The 15,643-nt window shown below is 49.9% G+C and overlaps 1 protein-coding gene across 1 annotated transcript; it reads right to left on the reverse strand.

The window, feature by feature from the left end:
• Window positions 5,646–8,870, reverse strand: LOC8071158 (F-box/LRR-repeat protein At2g29910). The gene is made up of 4 exons (XM_002445150.2): window positions 7,588–8,870; window positions 6,521–6,676; window positions 6,242–6,431; window positions 5,646–5,993 (listed from the first exon to the last, which is right to left on the reverse strand). The coding sequence occupies exons 1-4, from the start codon at window positions 8,761–8,763 to the stop codon at window positions 5,911–5,913; spliced, it is 1,605 nt and encodes a 534-aa protein (XP_002445195.1). The 5' UTR covers window positions 8,764–8,870; the 3' UTR covers window positions 5,646–5,910.

Raw genomic sequence — 15,643 nt, forward strand, 5'->3', positions numbered from 1 at the left:
CAAAAAAGACAAGGATGAACCGGCGGAGGTAGGAGCGCAATATGTCGTTCATCAGCGCCTGGAACTTGGTCGGGGCGTGGCACAACCCGAATGGCATCACCAGAAATTCCTAGAGGCCATCATGGGTCCGGAACGCCATCTTGTGAACGTCATTAGGGCGCATCCGCACCTGGTGATACCCGGAGCGCAAGTCCAGCTTGGTGAAGAAGCGCGCACCATGGAGTTCGTCTAGGAGTTCGTCGACGACGGGAATCGGGAACGCGTCCTTGACCGTGAGGGAGTTGAGGGCGCGGTAGTCGATGCAAAATCGCCACGCGCCATCAGGCTTCTTGGCGAGGAGGACCGGCGACGAGAAGGGCGAGTCGCTGCGTCAGATGACGCCCTGCGCGAGCATGGCCGCGCACTGGCGTTCTAGCTCGTCCTTGTGGGCTGCTGGTTACTAGTACGGCCGAACGGCGACTGGGGCGGAGCCAGCCTTGAGGACGATGGTGTGGTCACGGGTCCGCTAAGGTGGCAGTCCCGTGGGCTCGGCGAAGATGTCCCCATAGGAGGCTAGGAACTCGTCCAGGAGCGTCCCACTGGCCGCAGCGACGGACCGGAGGCGTAGAGTTGTCGGTGATGGCGCCCCCATCCAGCAGATGGTGCGTCCCTGCTGCTGAAAGGAGACGGACCGGGTGGCAAAGTCCCACACGATCGGCCCTAGCGTGCCCAGCCACCTGGTGCCCAACACGAGATCATATCCTGCAAGAGGCATCACAAAGAGATCGGTGGCGAGAGAGGTGGCATCGATGGAGAACGGCGTGTGCCGGATGACGCCCGAACAGGCCACCCGTTCGCCGTTGGTGACCGTCGCCGTCATGCGCGGCCGGTCCTCGATGGGCAGCCTCGTGCGCCGGGCCGCGTCCTCGCTGATGAAGCTGTGCGTGGATCCGCTGTCGAGTAGGGCGAGTAGGGAGGCAGCTCCCACGGACACGGTGATCTGGATCATGTCGGCGACGGGTACGCCTACGACAGCGTGGAGGGAGAAGACCAGGGATTCCGTCTCCCCAACTGCTCCCCTGCGGCTGCTGCGTCCTCGCTGTAGTCATCGTCCGCCGCGCAGTCCAAAAGGAAGATGCGTTTGCACACCTTGTTGTGGCCGCGGCTATATTTTTCATCGCAGTTGAAGCAGAGACCGAGACGGCGACGTTCATCTTGCTCTGCTTGGTTGAGCCAGCGCACGGGCCGCCCCTCGATGGACGGAACAACCGGCGCTGCCTTGATCGCCGGCGCCTGGTGCTGCTGTGGCCACGGTGCCGGCGGAGGTAGGACGCCCCGTGCGCTCGGCTTGGCCGGAAACACGTACGGCTCCATGAGCTCGAACTGCCAGGCGAGGCTCATGGCGGTCGCGAGATTCGGTGGGTTCTATTGCTGTACTTGGAGGCTGAGCGGCGGCAGGAGACCTCCCGTGAAGAGTTGCACCCGCTGGTCCTCATCGAGACGACCGGCGCGTGGCAGCAGCGCTTGAAACCGATCTTGGTAGTCCTCTACCGTCCCCGTGCGGCGACACGACGAGAGCTCGAAGAGGGGTACCAACCGGAGCGGTGGCCTGTAACGCAGGTTCAGGAGCTCCTTGAAGTGCTCCCATGTCGGTGTCCCTTCGGTCTCTTGGATGTGCACGTACCACAGTTGCGCACTGTCCTGGAGATTGTAGGAGGCCATCCACGTGCGCTCCGCTGCCATGACGCGCTGCTGGATGAAGAACGATTCACACTTGTTGATGAAGATGAGCGGGTCTGACTTGCCATCGTACCGTGGAAATTCCGGCCACCAATGCTTAGGTGGTCTATCTTGATGGTGGTTGCCCGCCGGCTCCTTGCTAGTGGACGTGGAGGACCGATCCGAGGCGAGGGCCGCTAGGGCCTGGGTGTTGGCCTCGAGCGCCTTGGCGGTGGCCTGAGACGAAGATTGCAGGGCGTCCAGGGCCTTGGCCAGTGCGTCCAGGGTGGGCTTCAAGTCGTTGTTGTCGCCCATGGTGAGGACGCGCGACGTAGCGGAGGTGGGGGATGGTGGTGCAGTGGCGGTCGGTGGGCTAGGGTTGCCGGAGGTGGACGGGGCAGCGGCCGGTGGAGTAGAGGATCGAGAGGAATGTGATACCAGGTTGTCAAGGGCCTCAAACCCTAGGATAGCACGACCCTGACTACGTAGTTCGTAGTCGCGATCCGTCTTCTCCGGCGAGGTTTACCTCTCCGCTGTAGGCTTAGGTGAACGGGAGGGAGAGATAGATTTTGGATAATAGATTGCTTAATCCCAAACAGTTCCTGGTTACAAGATAAATAGGCCGGTGGCCAACAACCTAAGCAACAACCTTTTGGAAATAACTAATTATAGAAATAAACCCTCCTAAAATTATGGTCCTGCCAACTAGCCACTAATCACGGCCCTGCCTGCCTCCTGCACGTTACCAGCAGCCCGGGCCGCGGCTCTCCTGATGTCCCTGGCTCGCCGGCGGCGCCCGTAGTGTTGGCCCCACATGACAGATCTGGTGAAACTTAAATAGGGTTTCATTGACAAAGGAAATGGATTGTTCCCCTAAAAAATGACTACACATTGAGGAAAATAGAAATACATTTTTTTAAAGGAGATTTAACTCTGCTTTTAAGAAAGCCAGTAAGTGATACAAATAGAAATACATACTAAAACATAGACATGGAGACAAGCAAGAGATGGTGATAGTTATACCTCTCCAGCATCAGCTAACACCTCCAGACATGTAGGACTTGAAAAAACTGATCCATTAAGAAGAGAAAATAGGCACCTCAATTCAAGCTAAGAAGGGACTTGAACCTTTGTGGTCGACCACAACTCCCACCCAATCAGTTGAGCAAGACTCACTTTCTTGTAGCACTCTAAAGGCTCTAAAAAACATTACAACCACCATTATTTGTGTTACCATTGTATCCAAATTTCACCAAACACACGGTGGTTGTCATCTGAACTGGAGTTGCAAAAATCACTACTGAAACCATACTCATCAGTCATTTGCAGTCTTACTGTGTTCAGAGGTGTTGTCATCACTATCGATGTCCCTAGGGATCAAAAGCTATCAATGTCCCTTTACTGTGTTCAGAGGTGTTGTCATCACTATCGATGTCCCTAGGGATCAAAAGCTATCAATGTCCCTACCATAAGCATAATCTCATTGTAACCAAGCCAATTTCCTTTTGAAGGGACACCAGATCCATTTCAGTCGTGTACACTTCTGATTGTTATCATTTACATCAGTGGTCCATCAAGTTCATCCTTGCTGAAATCCTCCAAATCATCACTGAAGGAATAATCATCAAGTATGACCCCATTCAGAGCAGCAGCAGTAAATAGGTTCAATTAAGATCCAGTTCTTCCAAAAGATGCGCAATGAGACAAGCTGCCTCAGGATGTTGTCAATTGTCATCGAGCAGGGCATAGGACAGTTTAAGATCTTGCCAGGATGTTGTTGTCATCGAGTAGGGCATAGGACAGCTTAAGATCTTGAGGTGGCAAGAAACGAAGGTGTGTGCTCAAGCACTGTGAGGCTGCTCGCACGACAGCCGTCATTGCCATGCACCATCAACATTGCTCGATGGCAGACACATCACGGTGACAGTAGTCTCAATGCATATTTTATGAGAGTGTCATGCACATTAAATAGGGTACCACATAAACAAAATTGCTGACTTGGCAGGGTCATTAAATGGAGTTTCATCAGATGAGAGAAGAGTTTCATCCCCATAAAACTCATGTGGCTCGGTTAGCTAATTTATAGTTTTGGTAATTGTGTCATAAAACTATGCATTGAGACTAACCTGATAGAATAACAGAACAGGAGGCGGACCTCAGCACCCAGGTCCGCACCACCTCCCACGTTTTACAGGAAGGACATGATGTCGTGCAGGGGCACAACTGGAAGGACGCTGAGGCGGTCGGCGACGGGGCCGCCTCCTCGCGCCTGCGGCACGCTCTAGTGTTCCAGTTGACCGGCACCCAGCACCAGTGGTCTTCGGGGGCATTTCGTCGAGCAGGTGGCCTGCACGACCACGATGACCAGGAAGTCGCGTGAAGATCGGTACAAAGACCAGAGCTTTACTGCCAGAATTCCTGCAAGAAGAATCCCACCAGAAGGTAAGCATAAACCGACGGCAAGATTGATCGGGTGCAAATTGGATTCTTGCAGGATAACTTTCATCCGAATATGCGAAAGAAAATTGCATGATCAACCCAGGGCAAGGAATGGATCGAATTTATACACAAAGATAAGAGTTTTTTTTTTTTGAAATTCACGAAGATAAGAGTTTGTTGTGAGATCTTGAAGGAGTGCGAGCTGAGTCCCGCAATCCAGCTTCGAATCTTCGAAATCAGGCTGCCTCATACCATTTTGGACCAAGGGAATGGGCTTCCAGGCATTCCGCCGAAATGGGCTGTTTACACCTCCATCCATGATTTCCGGATTTTTTTTTTAAAATAATAAATAACTTTTTGCTGGCATGGCAAAAACAGTACCATTTGAAAATTTGAAAGATATAGACGCCTTTTCCAAGGACGAGATTTCACAGGTCGTTGTCCCGGTTCTATTCTCTCTATCCTAAATTATAAGGCATTCCAACATTGTTGCTGAGTCAAAACATCTTAAGTATCAAAGTTTAACAAATTTATATAATAAAATAATAACATTTATTCCAAATAAATATTATTAGATTGTTTATTAATTATATTTTCATAGCATAACTATTAGATGTTATAATTTTTTGTGATTATCTATAATTTTAATCAGTAGTTTGACTTTAGACAACTCTAGAAGTTGATTTATTTTAAAACGAGGGGGACGTATAATATCAAATAAATGCATTATTAAAGCATATTTCATGATATATCTAATAAATTTTCTTTGAAGTTTGTAGAGGTTTGTGTAATTTTTAATGAACTTAGTTAAAATTAGAGAAATTTGATTTAGAACAAAACTAAAATGGCTTACAATTCAGAGCGGTAGGAGTATATACCTTTTCTATTAAAAAAAACTGGTAGGAGTATACCTTTACAATAGCCGCAACCTTATCATACTGCTACAGTTGACGCATGCCTAACCGGTCTAAGGTATGGTCAAAGAATAAGTTTATGACAGGTGTGGGCCAGTGGCGTTGGAGAAAAAGGATTTTAAGGTATGACAAAGTAATTAACCAACCAAATTTCACTGTCTTTTACCCATCTTTATTTGATAAACTTCACAATCTCACTGTGCTTCATTACTCAAGTAACTAGCTAAATTAATTAATAACCAAAAAAATTAAAAAAAAACAATGAGAAAAAGGTTTCAGGTTTCAGAGTTGGCCTCACTGTGCGTTCTGCCATCGACCGCTTGTAGTGTCGTACTCGGAATACAGCAAAGGAGGTTCCTCAACTGTACTAATTTTAGCTAGCAGATGTGTATGGAAAGTACTGTGCACATCGAAAACACAGGTTGCTTTATGCCTAGATGATTCGACCATTTCCACCAAAGTTCAGGATAAATTACATAAAATCTTGTAATAAACAAGAACAAGCAAATAGCCGGTCGTCTCACCAACCGCAAGATTCGATATAGAAGACAGAACATAACACAAAGCCTTTCTCAGCTGCAAGCCAGCAGACCATTGAAACACACTAAACAGAGCAGATTTACTCATCATTGATTGAAGGCGAAATTAACTGAATGCATTATATGTAAGTCTTAATCCATTAACTCAGACACTCAGCTCTACGACTTAATGTTACCCAAACGAGGCATCAAGAGCTGAGTGTCTGAGTCACAGTTTCACAAGCAAGATCAGTGCTTCGTGAACATGTCTGCTAACAAAAGACTATTAAACTCATGGGTCATCGCTTAACATCAGATAAGTGAAGCTAGATAACTGGGCATCACACCCCCCAAAACTCGTCGTCCCCCCAGAACTCTAGTTCATGCCTGGCAAGATCCTTCATCGTCTTCTTGCCACGGAGATCTGTTTGAATGAGGGCATAGATTACAACTTATAAGAGTACAGAAGAAAAAAACTTTAGTAAACAGAATGGGTTTGTTTGCTTACCCAATTGGTACAAGAATATACTGGAAAAAAAATATCATGTAGCTATACTTCAACTGAGCCATGGTATACAGCATTTCAAGGACAAATGAAGTAGTAGTAATATAGCACTAGCATGGTAAATAATTATGAAAATCAGTCGTATCAAGAGAGAAGGTATGACTCACATGTGCTACCAGTACGACGGACAAAAATCTTCTCAACTGATACACCATTAGCCTTGAACAACCGTGCCAGCTTATGGACTCGTACGTCATCCTTAGAGCATTTGATCTTCACCATTCGAAGGTGTTTGCAGGCAAATGATCTTCCACTTGGTTTGACACCGATTTCCATTGCCTTCCTCACATTGAAGTTCTTTTTCCACAAAAACACAATTGTTATTAAACATGTACTGAGATCTCGTAAACTCAAGTAGCATGCAGAATATATGTAAATGTTCATACCAGTTTAAGTTCAAGAAAAAGCTTCTCCAAATTAGGTGAACACTGCAGAAAGAGGAGTAATCGATCAAAGTCAGCAGCCATAGACCACTCGCCAAGGGACAAGATCTTCAGGTTGCTAAAATTTGGGCAGCTCTTCAGTTCTCTGGTCAGAATCACCTTCAAAGCATAAAATTAAGGTTTTAGTCTTTCAGCAAAGAAGAATAGGCATTGGATCAACCTTCATTTGCGAAGGCAAGTAATTAATTGACAATTCAATAAGCACAGGATGAAAATAAACATAAAGAAATGACAAGTGATTATCCCCTACAGTGAGATGCATCTTTATTTTCTAGTATGAACGTGTGAATGGGGATTGTCGAATAAAGTTGTGTCAAGTCACAAGGTTTTTATGAAGTAATAATGTGCTTATACATGAACAGCAGCTATTTGGGGAGATTCAGCTGCTATGCTTCATGACGGAACTCAAATTACTATCTTTAGCTGAACTCTTTCTTAGGTCTGGCTGAGTAAAAATCAGGTAGTGCTAGTATGCCACTAAAGAGCAAAATGTATAAAACAATAACAAGTGATGTATTGCCAAAAGGATATCATGTTTTGCTAAAATGGGATGTGATTTTCTTTTCGAATATGAAGGTAAAAATGGCAATAGTCCGTAGACTGATGTCTAGACTAAAACAACTCCAATAAATTAATACTATGCTAATGCATAGTTAGCAATTATTTCAGGAGATGCCCTGTTGCAAAATAAGAAATGACAAACGATGCTCCCTTGGCCAATCTATTCCTCGTCTACATAGATAATGGAAAACATAGAACTGCTATCTATTCAAATTCTTTCACAAATTAGCTTCGAGTAATGAAACAAGGCGATGCTACTAGCACTCTACTAATAAAGGAAAAAATGCACAAAATATTTGCCTTTGACGATTTAGTGAAAACTTAAATAGGGATTTCATTGGAAAAATCCTAGACAAAAGCAAAATGACTATGCCCAATGCACCATGAGAGAACATACTCCACAAGAGATGCAGACAAAAGACAAAAGCAAACGGAGATGATTATTGTACCTCTCCTGCATCTGCTAACAGCTCCAAACTTGTAGCCTTCGAAAGGCTGTGAATAATATTACGGCCACCTGAAATTTTACTGTCACCGCATCTAGAAGTTTCACCATACGCCTGAAGGTTACCATCTTTCCTTGAACTATCTCCAACATCATCACAACCAGATCCATCAAAGTCATTTGCAATCTCACTATATTCATAGGTATTATCATCACTTTCGATATCACTACCATAATCATCAGCATCCTTGTATCCACCGAGCCTATTTCTTTTCTGAGATAAACCAAATCCATATCCAGCTCCAATCTTGCGCCTCCATTTCTTACAATCATCACTGTCATCATCAGTGGTTTCATCAAGTTCGTCCTTGCTGAAGTCCTCAAAATCACCACTGAAACAATAGTCATCAAGTATGATGGTACCGGCAACAAGCGACCCCAAGTTGTTAAAAGATGGAGCTTGGCCGATTGGTTTAAGGCAGCGCAGCAGCACCAGGTTCGGAGCAGTGATAGTGAGGCCCCAAAACATGTTGCAGTTGACCATTGCCAAGGTCTTCAGAGAGGAGGACGAAATCTCACTTCCCGAAATCAAGCAATCCTTGAGATCCATTTCCTCCAAAGATGGGCACCTCGAAGAAAGCTGCCTGAGGAGGTTGTCATCGAGGTTGGCATAGGACAGCTTCAAGATCCTGAGGTGGCGGGAGACGAAGGCCGTGTGCTCCAGCGCCGCGAGGCCGTCGCGATGCCCGACCAGATGAACGACTCGAGCCTTGCGCTTGACCGCGGTACGGATCCATGACCTGGCGTCGTCCTCGTCGAAGGCGCCGTCGACGTCGCTGGACCGCAGGCGGAGCGTGTCCACGGGCGCCGAAGCGTCCCGGCGGCGGAAGAGGCGTCGCACGAAGCGGGGGAAGTCCTCCGGCGCGGTGTCGCCGTCGGCGCGGCCGGGGCGGAGGCGGAGGTCGACGCAGGGCGCGGTCGCCCAGAGGTGGCGCCACCGCCGCGCGAGCACGCAGGTGCGCACCACCTCCCACGCCTTGAGCGACGACATCACATGGTGCAGCAGCGCGTCGGGGAGCGCGCTGAGGCGGTCAGGCGATGGATGCGCATCCTCCTCCTCCTCCTGCTCCTCGCCCGCACCGCGCTGGCGCCGACGGCGCGGTGGCGACCGACGGCGCATTCCGTCGAGCAGGTGGTGGCCCTACGGTTTTTCGCCGAACACGAGGAGGAATGGTGCGGACTGCGGAGTGGCCTGCCGCCTGCCTGCGGTTTATCTGCCTGCTTCGGGACTCGTGATTCCAAAATTCAAATGGGGCCTTGTTTAGTTCCAAAAATTTTGTCGCATGCATAAAATATTAAATATAGATGAAAATAAAAACTAATTGCACAGTTTAGTCGGAATTGACGAGACGAATCTTTTGCATAATTGGACAATATTTGTCAAATACAAACGAAAGTGTTATAGTATCAATTTCTCAAAAATAAAAAACTTTTCAAGATTCCCCGTCACATCAAATCTTGCGGCATATGCATTGAACACTAAGTATAGATAAAAATAAAAACTAATTACATAGTTTACCTCTAAATTGCGAGATGAATCTTTTAAGTCTAGTTACTTCATAATTAGACAATGTTTGTTAAATAAAAATGAAATTGCTACAGTTCCGAAAATTTTCTATAATTAGACAATGTTTGTTAAAAAAATAAAAGTGTTATAGTTAAAAAAACTAAAAAGTTTTCAAAACAAGACGTTTTGGATTCCGATGGGCTTTTGGGCATTCTGCTGGCTTTTCGATTGGGCCACGAGATTAGTAGTACTATCGTAGATGAATGGGCCCAGGTAAATTTTGTTCTCGGGTTACATGTCATTCGTCACAACTAATATAAAAATATTTAAATAAAATACAATAAAATATATGTTTCTAATGGAAACATGTTCATGTTTTATTTTCAAATAAACATCATCATGTTTTACATGTATATTTGAAAAAAAAAATACTCCCTTGGTATAAACAAAATGAAATTCTTTAGACCCGTTGGCGCAAGTTTCCTCCCATTCAATTCAAACAATCAACAACTCGACACGGAAGTATGGGTGTGTTTGGTTTGTTTTCTATATGAGCCTGGCCAGTAAAACTAAGCCAGGCTACCTCAAGCCTGCCCTTAGTAAGCCAAGACCTGCTTGTTTGGTTGCATGCGCTGCTGAGTCTGACTAGAATGAATTTGTGTTTGGTTGGTTGATTTGGTTTGCATACAGTTACCTCTTCCTTGGGCCGGTGAGTTTACCTTCTTTGAGACATTTTCTCAAACACCTGGCATACACACGCACTGATCTTCCTCCTCCCATCATGCCCAGCTGCAGCCGTAAAAGTTGTACTACGAATCAGCAAACTACCAAGGAAGGGGGAACCGAGATTGCAGTCATCGTGGCGAGAATGGCCTCACCTGCGCAGCGGAGAGCCTGGGCACCGGGTGGAGCCTGGTGGCCCAGGTGGAGCCTGGTGGCCCACATGACAGGTCCATATGAGGAAGATGAGCAGGGAGCCGAACGCGAGCAGGAAGACGGTGATGGTGTACGGCAGCGCGCGCGTGTGTCAAGAAGCCTATGCGGCGGCGTCCTGGGTGCACGGTGCAGCAACGCCCGTGCCATGGGCGAGCGCGCGCGTGACGACCCAAGGCCAGGAGTGGTGTGCGCGAATGGCCAAGGCCAAAGGAGGTCCGCGCTGCAGCCAAGTTCGGGTGCTCCCGCTCCCACGTCGCCGTCCTGTGGCGAGAAGAGAGGGAGCGTGGTCGGCGTCGTGGCGCTGATCGTTGGGACCAGCATCAGGTCCGACATCCTCGCTGTGGGAGGAGCCCTTGGCGCTGGAGAAGCCGTGCCTCTGCCTCTGCGGGCGGTGAACGTGGATCAGGACAGCCGCCGCTTCGAGGTCGACGACGGCAGCGCCACCGGGTCGATGGCGCCGCGCGTCGCCAGCTCCGACGACAGCCTCACTGTCGACGAAAGCTGGTCGGCAGTCTACCTTGGGGTATACCCACGGTAGTAGTTTATCGGTAGACGGTGCGCAAACTACGAACTCGATGGTGACGCAAGACACGGGCGAGCTTTTTATCCAGGTTCGGCCGCCGAGTTGGCGTAATACCTACGTCCTGCGTCTGGTTCTATTAATTTGTGTTGAGAGAATATGTTGTCCTAGGGGGGTCCCTTGCCTCTCCTTATATAGTTCGGAGGGCAAGGTTACAGATCCGGAAACTAATCCTAGTCAGTTACAATTGACATAGATAGTTCGATATCAATTCCTATTCTAACCGACTAGAATCCTGTTTAATCTCCACGTCTTGTTTCCTTGCGCGAAACTCCGGGTTGTCGGATCAAACCTCGAGCTTGTCTCGTAATGGGCCAAACCTCCTGGCCCAAGTCTAGCCGTAAGGGTATAGGGGTTTATACCTCCACAGCTAGTCCCCGAGCACCATGTATTGTGATGTAACACGCCGTCTTGAGCTTCTTCGATCAGTGAGGCTTGACATCTTCAGTAAACAGAAAAGTCGCCCAAACAGTTGCAACGATACTTTGACCAACTCAAAAGACAGTGGATCAACATTGACATCGAAGAAGCTGGTTGTTCGAAGAATGCATGGTGCTCTAAATTTAAAAAAGATTTCTTTCCTGGTGAAGTGTGCCCACTTTACTTTTAAGAAAAGTATAAACCTCAAAAAAGCAAGCATATTCACCGCAAGGTGAAGTGTGCCCACTTAGTCCCCGAGCCTGGTAGTAGGTGACGTAGGCACGTGGTGCCAGGGTCAAAAGAAAAGTCTTCAAAGAAATTCTGTAACTGAGATGCATCGCCAGATGCATCGTACCGATGTAGTCCCCAAGCTTGCTGGAAGGCGAAGTATGAGCCTTGTAGCAAGGTCTAAAAAATTAAATTTACCAGTCCTTCTGCAATTGAATAGACTAATCGACCAGTCCCCGGGTGTACAATAGTATGTCAACCAGAACCCAAACGCCAAGTGCGCTTCTTAGAATTCTGCATTGCTATACTGGACGACCAGTCCCCGAGCATCGAGCGCTCAGTAGTCGGTGCGATATTTTGAAGTTCCGAGCTAATAGACTCGGCGACCAGTCCCCGAGCATCAAGTGCTCGGTGGTCGGTACAGTCTTTGAAGTTCCGAGTCGATAGACTAGACGACCAGTCCCCGAGCATCAAGTGCTCGGTGGTCGGTGCAGTCTTTGAAGTTCCGAGTTGATAGATTGGGCGACCAGTCCCCGAGCATCAAGTGCTCGGTGGTCGGTACAGTCTTTGAAGTTCCGAGTCGATAGACTAGGCGACCAGTCCCCGAGCATCAAGTGCTCGGTGGTCGGTGCAGTCTTTGAAGTTCCGAGTTGATAGACTAGGCGACCAGTCCCCGAGCATCAAGTGCTCGGTGGTCGGTGCAGTCTTTGAAGTTCCGAGTCGATAGACTGGGCGACCAGTCCCCGAGCATCAAGTGCTCGGTGGTCGGTGCAGTCCCCGGATTGTTGACTCCCTACCAGTTTTGTATGCTTGTTTTGAAAATTTTTCCACACAAAGAGTTGACGTGACGAGTCCTTCTGACGGGATGTCAGATGGATGCATGAAAAGTTGCGCCTGGCAACTGTACAGCCGTCCTTTGCGCGGTTTGAGAAAAGGAAACCATCAATTTGTACGAAAACTCCGCCGCATTAATTGTCGATAATCATTGAAAACCGAAACGCCGCATCTGCCGTATGGCCCGCCCACCTCCCGAGGATGCGGGAAGTGGGAGGGGTGAAGTTGTGGGTTATAAGAGCTCGACAGTTCCCCCTTTACTGCTTACCCTGCCATTGCCTTCAAGCCTTCTACTCTTGCCTCCTTCAATCATCTACACCTTCCAAACTCGAATCCACTTCCTCAACTCCAATGGCGAAGAGCGACTCCAAGAAAAGGGCCGAGCTGATGGCCAAGGAGTGGAAGAAGTCCCGCAGCACCGCCAAGTCTCTCGGTGACCTCATCGATATGGGGCTTCTGCACGGCCCGGAGCTCGGCGGCTGGAGAGCGCCGGAAGGAGAGAGCTTCCCAGACCCCCGTGCCGGTGAGATCGTGGTGTTCGAAGACTTCGTTAAGAGGGGTTTTGGGGTTCCTGTTCATCCCTTTCTTCAGGGTCTTCTTCTTTATTATGAGATCGGGATTTGCAATCTGCACCTGAACTCAATCCTTCTTATTTCTACTTTTATTCATTTGTGCGAAGCCTATGTTGGCATAGAGCCACACTTCGACCTTTTCCGCTATCTTTTTTGTTTAAGAAAGAAGGGAGCAGTTGGAGGCTCCAAGGTTGCTGGTGGAGTATACCTCAACCTTCGCGACGGAATGAAGAACCGCTACCTGCACTGTCCATGGAACACTTCCCTGACCGAATGGTACAGGAAGTGGTTCTACATCAGGGAGGAACCGGGCAGCTCCACGTTCTGCGACGTGGGATACATCCCTGAGAAGAGGGTGAGCTGGACCGACCGCCCAGAGTTCGACGGTCAAGTGGCGGATCTCATGAAGCAGATCGACTGGTCGCGCCTGGACGGTCTTGGCGTGGTCGGCAACTTCATTTGTCGTCGGGTGATGCCCTGTCAGAAGAGGGTGCACTCGGCGTACGAGTATGCCGGAAGCGTGGACCCGACCAGGATGCGACCTGAAATCTTGGAGAAGGCGGAGGTACAGCAGCTGCTGAACGAGCTGTTCAACTTCGCGGACGGAGGCTTCATCCGTGGCAGTGATCGGGTGCAAGCCTTCAAGTTGGGGCGACCAGCGCCTAAGGTATGTTATTAATTACTTCGCTTTAGCACCCGTATATTGTCTGCAGCTAACTTATCTTTGCTACTTTTGCAGATCGGAGATGTCGACCGGTGCACAGTGTATGTATCACTGGCACCGGGAATGGAGAATCCTGCGAGAGAAGATCCGCCAGAGGAAGACGCTGCTCGGTGTACTCGTTACACCAGCAGTGAGGAAGACCAAGCCCACCCCGTCCCGACCACCGAGGACAGAGTGACGGGGAAAAGGCCAATGCCCGGATCCGTCGCTGGCACCGACACTGCCGGCTGAGAGCAGCCGAGCGTCAAAGCGCCGTCGGTTTGTTCGGATCGACGATGACGACGAGGAGGAGGAGGCCGTACCGTCGTTGGTCCGAAGGCCTCATAGCCGTCCGGACGGCGTGCCGGCCACTGCTGATCGGGTGGCCACCGACCCTCCTGCGCCTCGCATGGAGGAGATGGGGGCACAGGTGCCAACCGGCCGGGCAAGAAGGAGGTTCCCGACTCCTCCAGCCGAAGAAGGGAGGGTGCCGACACCGCCCCAAGCGGGAGCTTCTTCGCCCGTGGGTTCCCCTGGCCCATACTAGGGACCAGTGATGCCCTCGACTGCAGCCGGAGGCAGTGCGGCGAACGAGCCCCAGGAGGCCTCCGGTGACGACGTGGAGGAGGTCCAGGGTCGTCCCCGTGATGGTCGCCAGCACGTCTATGTGTGGCGCCAGCGCGGGGACCACTTTATTGGTCACGAGGAGCTCGCGGAGACGGAGGAGGCCGCGAGGGTGGAGCGCGCGGCTAAACGCCTCGTGGACGAGGTTAAGGTAGGTGATCCTGTGTGTTGCTTGGATATCTTTGTGCAGTGTTCCTGTATTCGACGTGTGTTCTTTTTTGCAGGGCGCAATGAAAACGGCGAAGTACCGGAAACGGTGCTTCGACCAGATCGAAGGAATCGTGGCCGAGAATAAGGCCTTGTCCGCGGAGGTAGACCGGCTGCGGTCGGAGGTTGGGGAGAAGGTGGCCGAGATGAATGCCCAGGAGGAGCGTCGTCTCGAGCTTACCCGTCGCTTGGCCGACCAGTACTGGCAGCGATCAGGTCAGTCACGCGCTCCGAGCAGCTTTGTGTAGCTGTGTAATTGGCTTTGTTGACCAGGTTATGATTCACGTAGGCTTGGAGGAGGAGGTGGCGTGCCTCCGACAAGAGAAGGAGCAGCTCGGTCGAGAGCTAGCTGGGGCACTGGAGGCCAGTCGTCGCGCAGGGCAGGAGCTGGGCCAAAGGGACCGGGAGTTGTCTGGTATCGCGCGCTGCCTCTGTTATTTGCTTCTTTACCGCTCCGTTTGATATGCCGAGGGTAACATCTTCCTTGATTTGCAGTGCTCAAGGCGAACGCCAAGAAGCACCTGGATGAGCTGACCAAGGACCGGGACTCTTGGAAGATCAATTGTTGCAAGATCTGGAAGGGAGTATCCCCGGTCCTGGATCTGATCAGTCCCGAGCTCCCGGAGAGCTAGCCGCGCGCACCGAGGTTGACTCCAGTGGAGAAGGCGCAACGGGCGTGGGACTGGCTCCAGCAATTTGTGAAGGACGCCGGGGAGTTTGCTGGCGCGCATGTCCTTAGCATGGTGCGCGCCCACTACCCCCTGGTCGACTTGACCAGGCTGGAGAAGGGGTACCCCAAGGAGGTCGGCCCGCAGGAGGCGGACGAGCTTCGGGGGGGTCTGCTGGACTTGTCGTCGACGGTGATCGGCGACATCAATCTATGCGGAACGGCCACTCCCCCCGGCCAGCCAGGTTCAGACAGGTCGGCCAGGGAGCTGTCGGGCGCGTCTATTGCGGGAGATGGGCGGTCGACGCCTGCGGTCTCGACCAGCCAGGCGCCGGTGGCCCCGACCCCTTCGTCCGGGCAGCAAGGCCAGGCGGGTGATCAGCCCGAGCTGTAGGCCAGTAGGATAGTCTGTAGGAGTAGACTAGTGTCCGCCCGTCAGGGTGTTTATTGTAAACTTTGTATGTAAAGTTTGTAGTAAAGTTTTGAATTTGTCATGACTACTGTTTTGAGCGCTGTGAAGTTGTATGAGTGACGTGTCACTGTGTTTGATTCATGGTCGTTGAGGTTTTCCGTCGCAGAGGATATTGTTGTTCTTCGCCGAAAACTCTACGTGTAAACAAAGTATAGCCAAAAAAGAAAAAATTTTATTACTGCCAACTATAAGAGACTTACAAGCAAAAGTTACTGGAACTTATGGATAAAATCGGCGCAGTTTGTCTATG

The sequence above is a fragment of the Sorghum bicolor genome, chromosome 7, assembly GCF_000003195.3.
Source record: "Sorghum bicolor cultivar BTx623 chromosome 7, Sorghum_bicolor_NCBIv3, whole genome shotgun sequence".
Taxonomy (NCBI): domain Eukaryota; kingdom Viridiplantae; phylum Streptophyta; class Magnoliopsida; order Poales; family Poaceae; genus Sorghum; species Sorghum bicolor.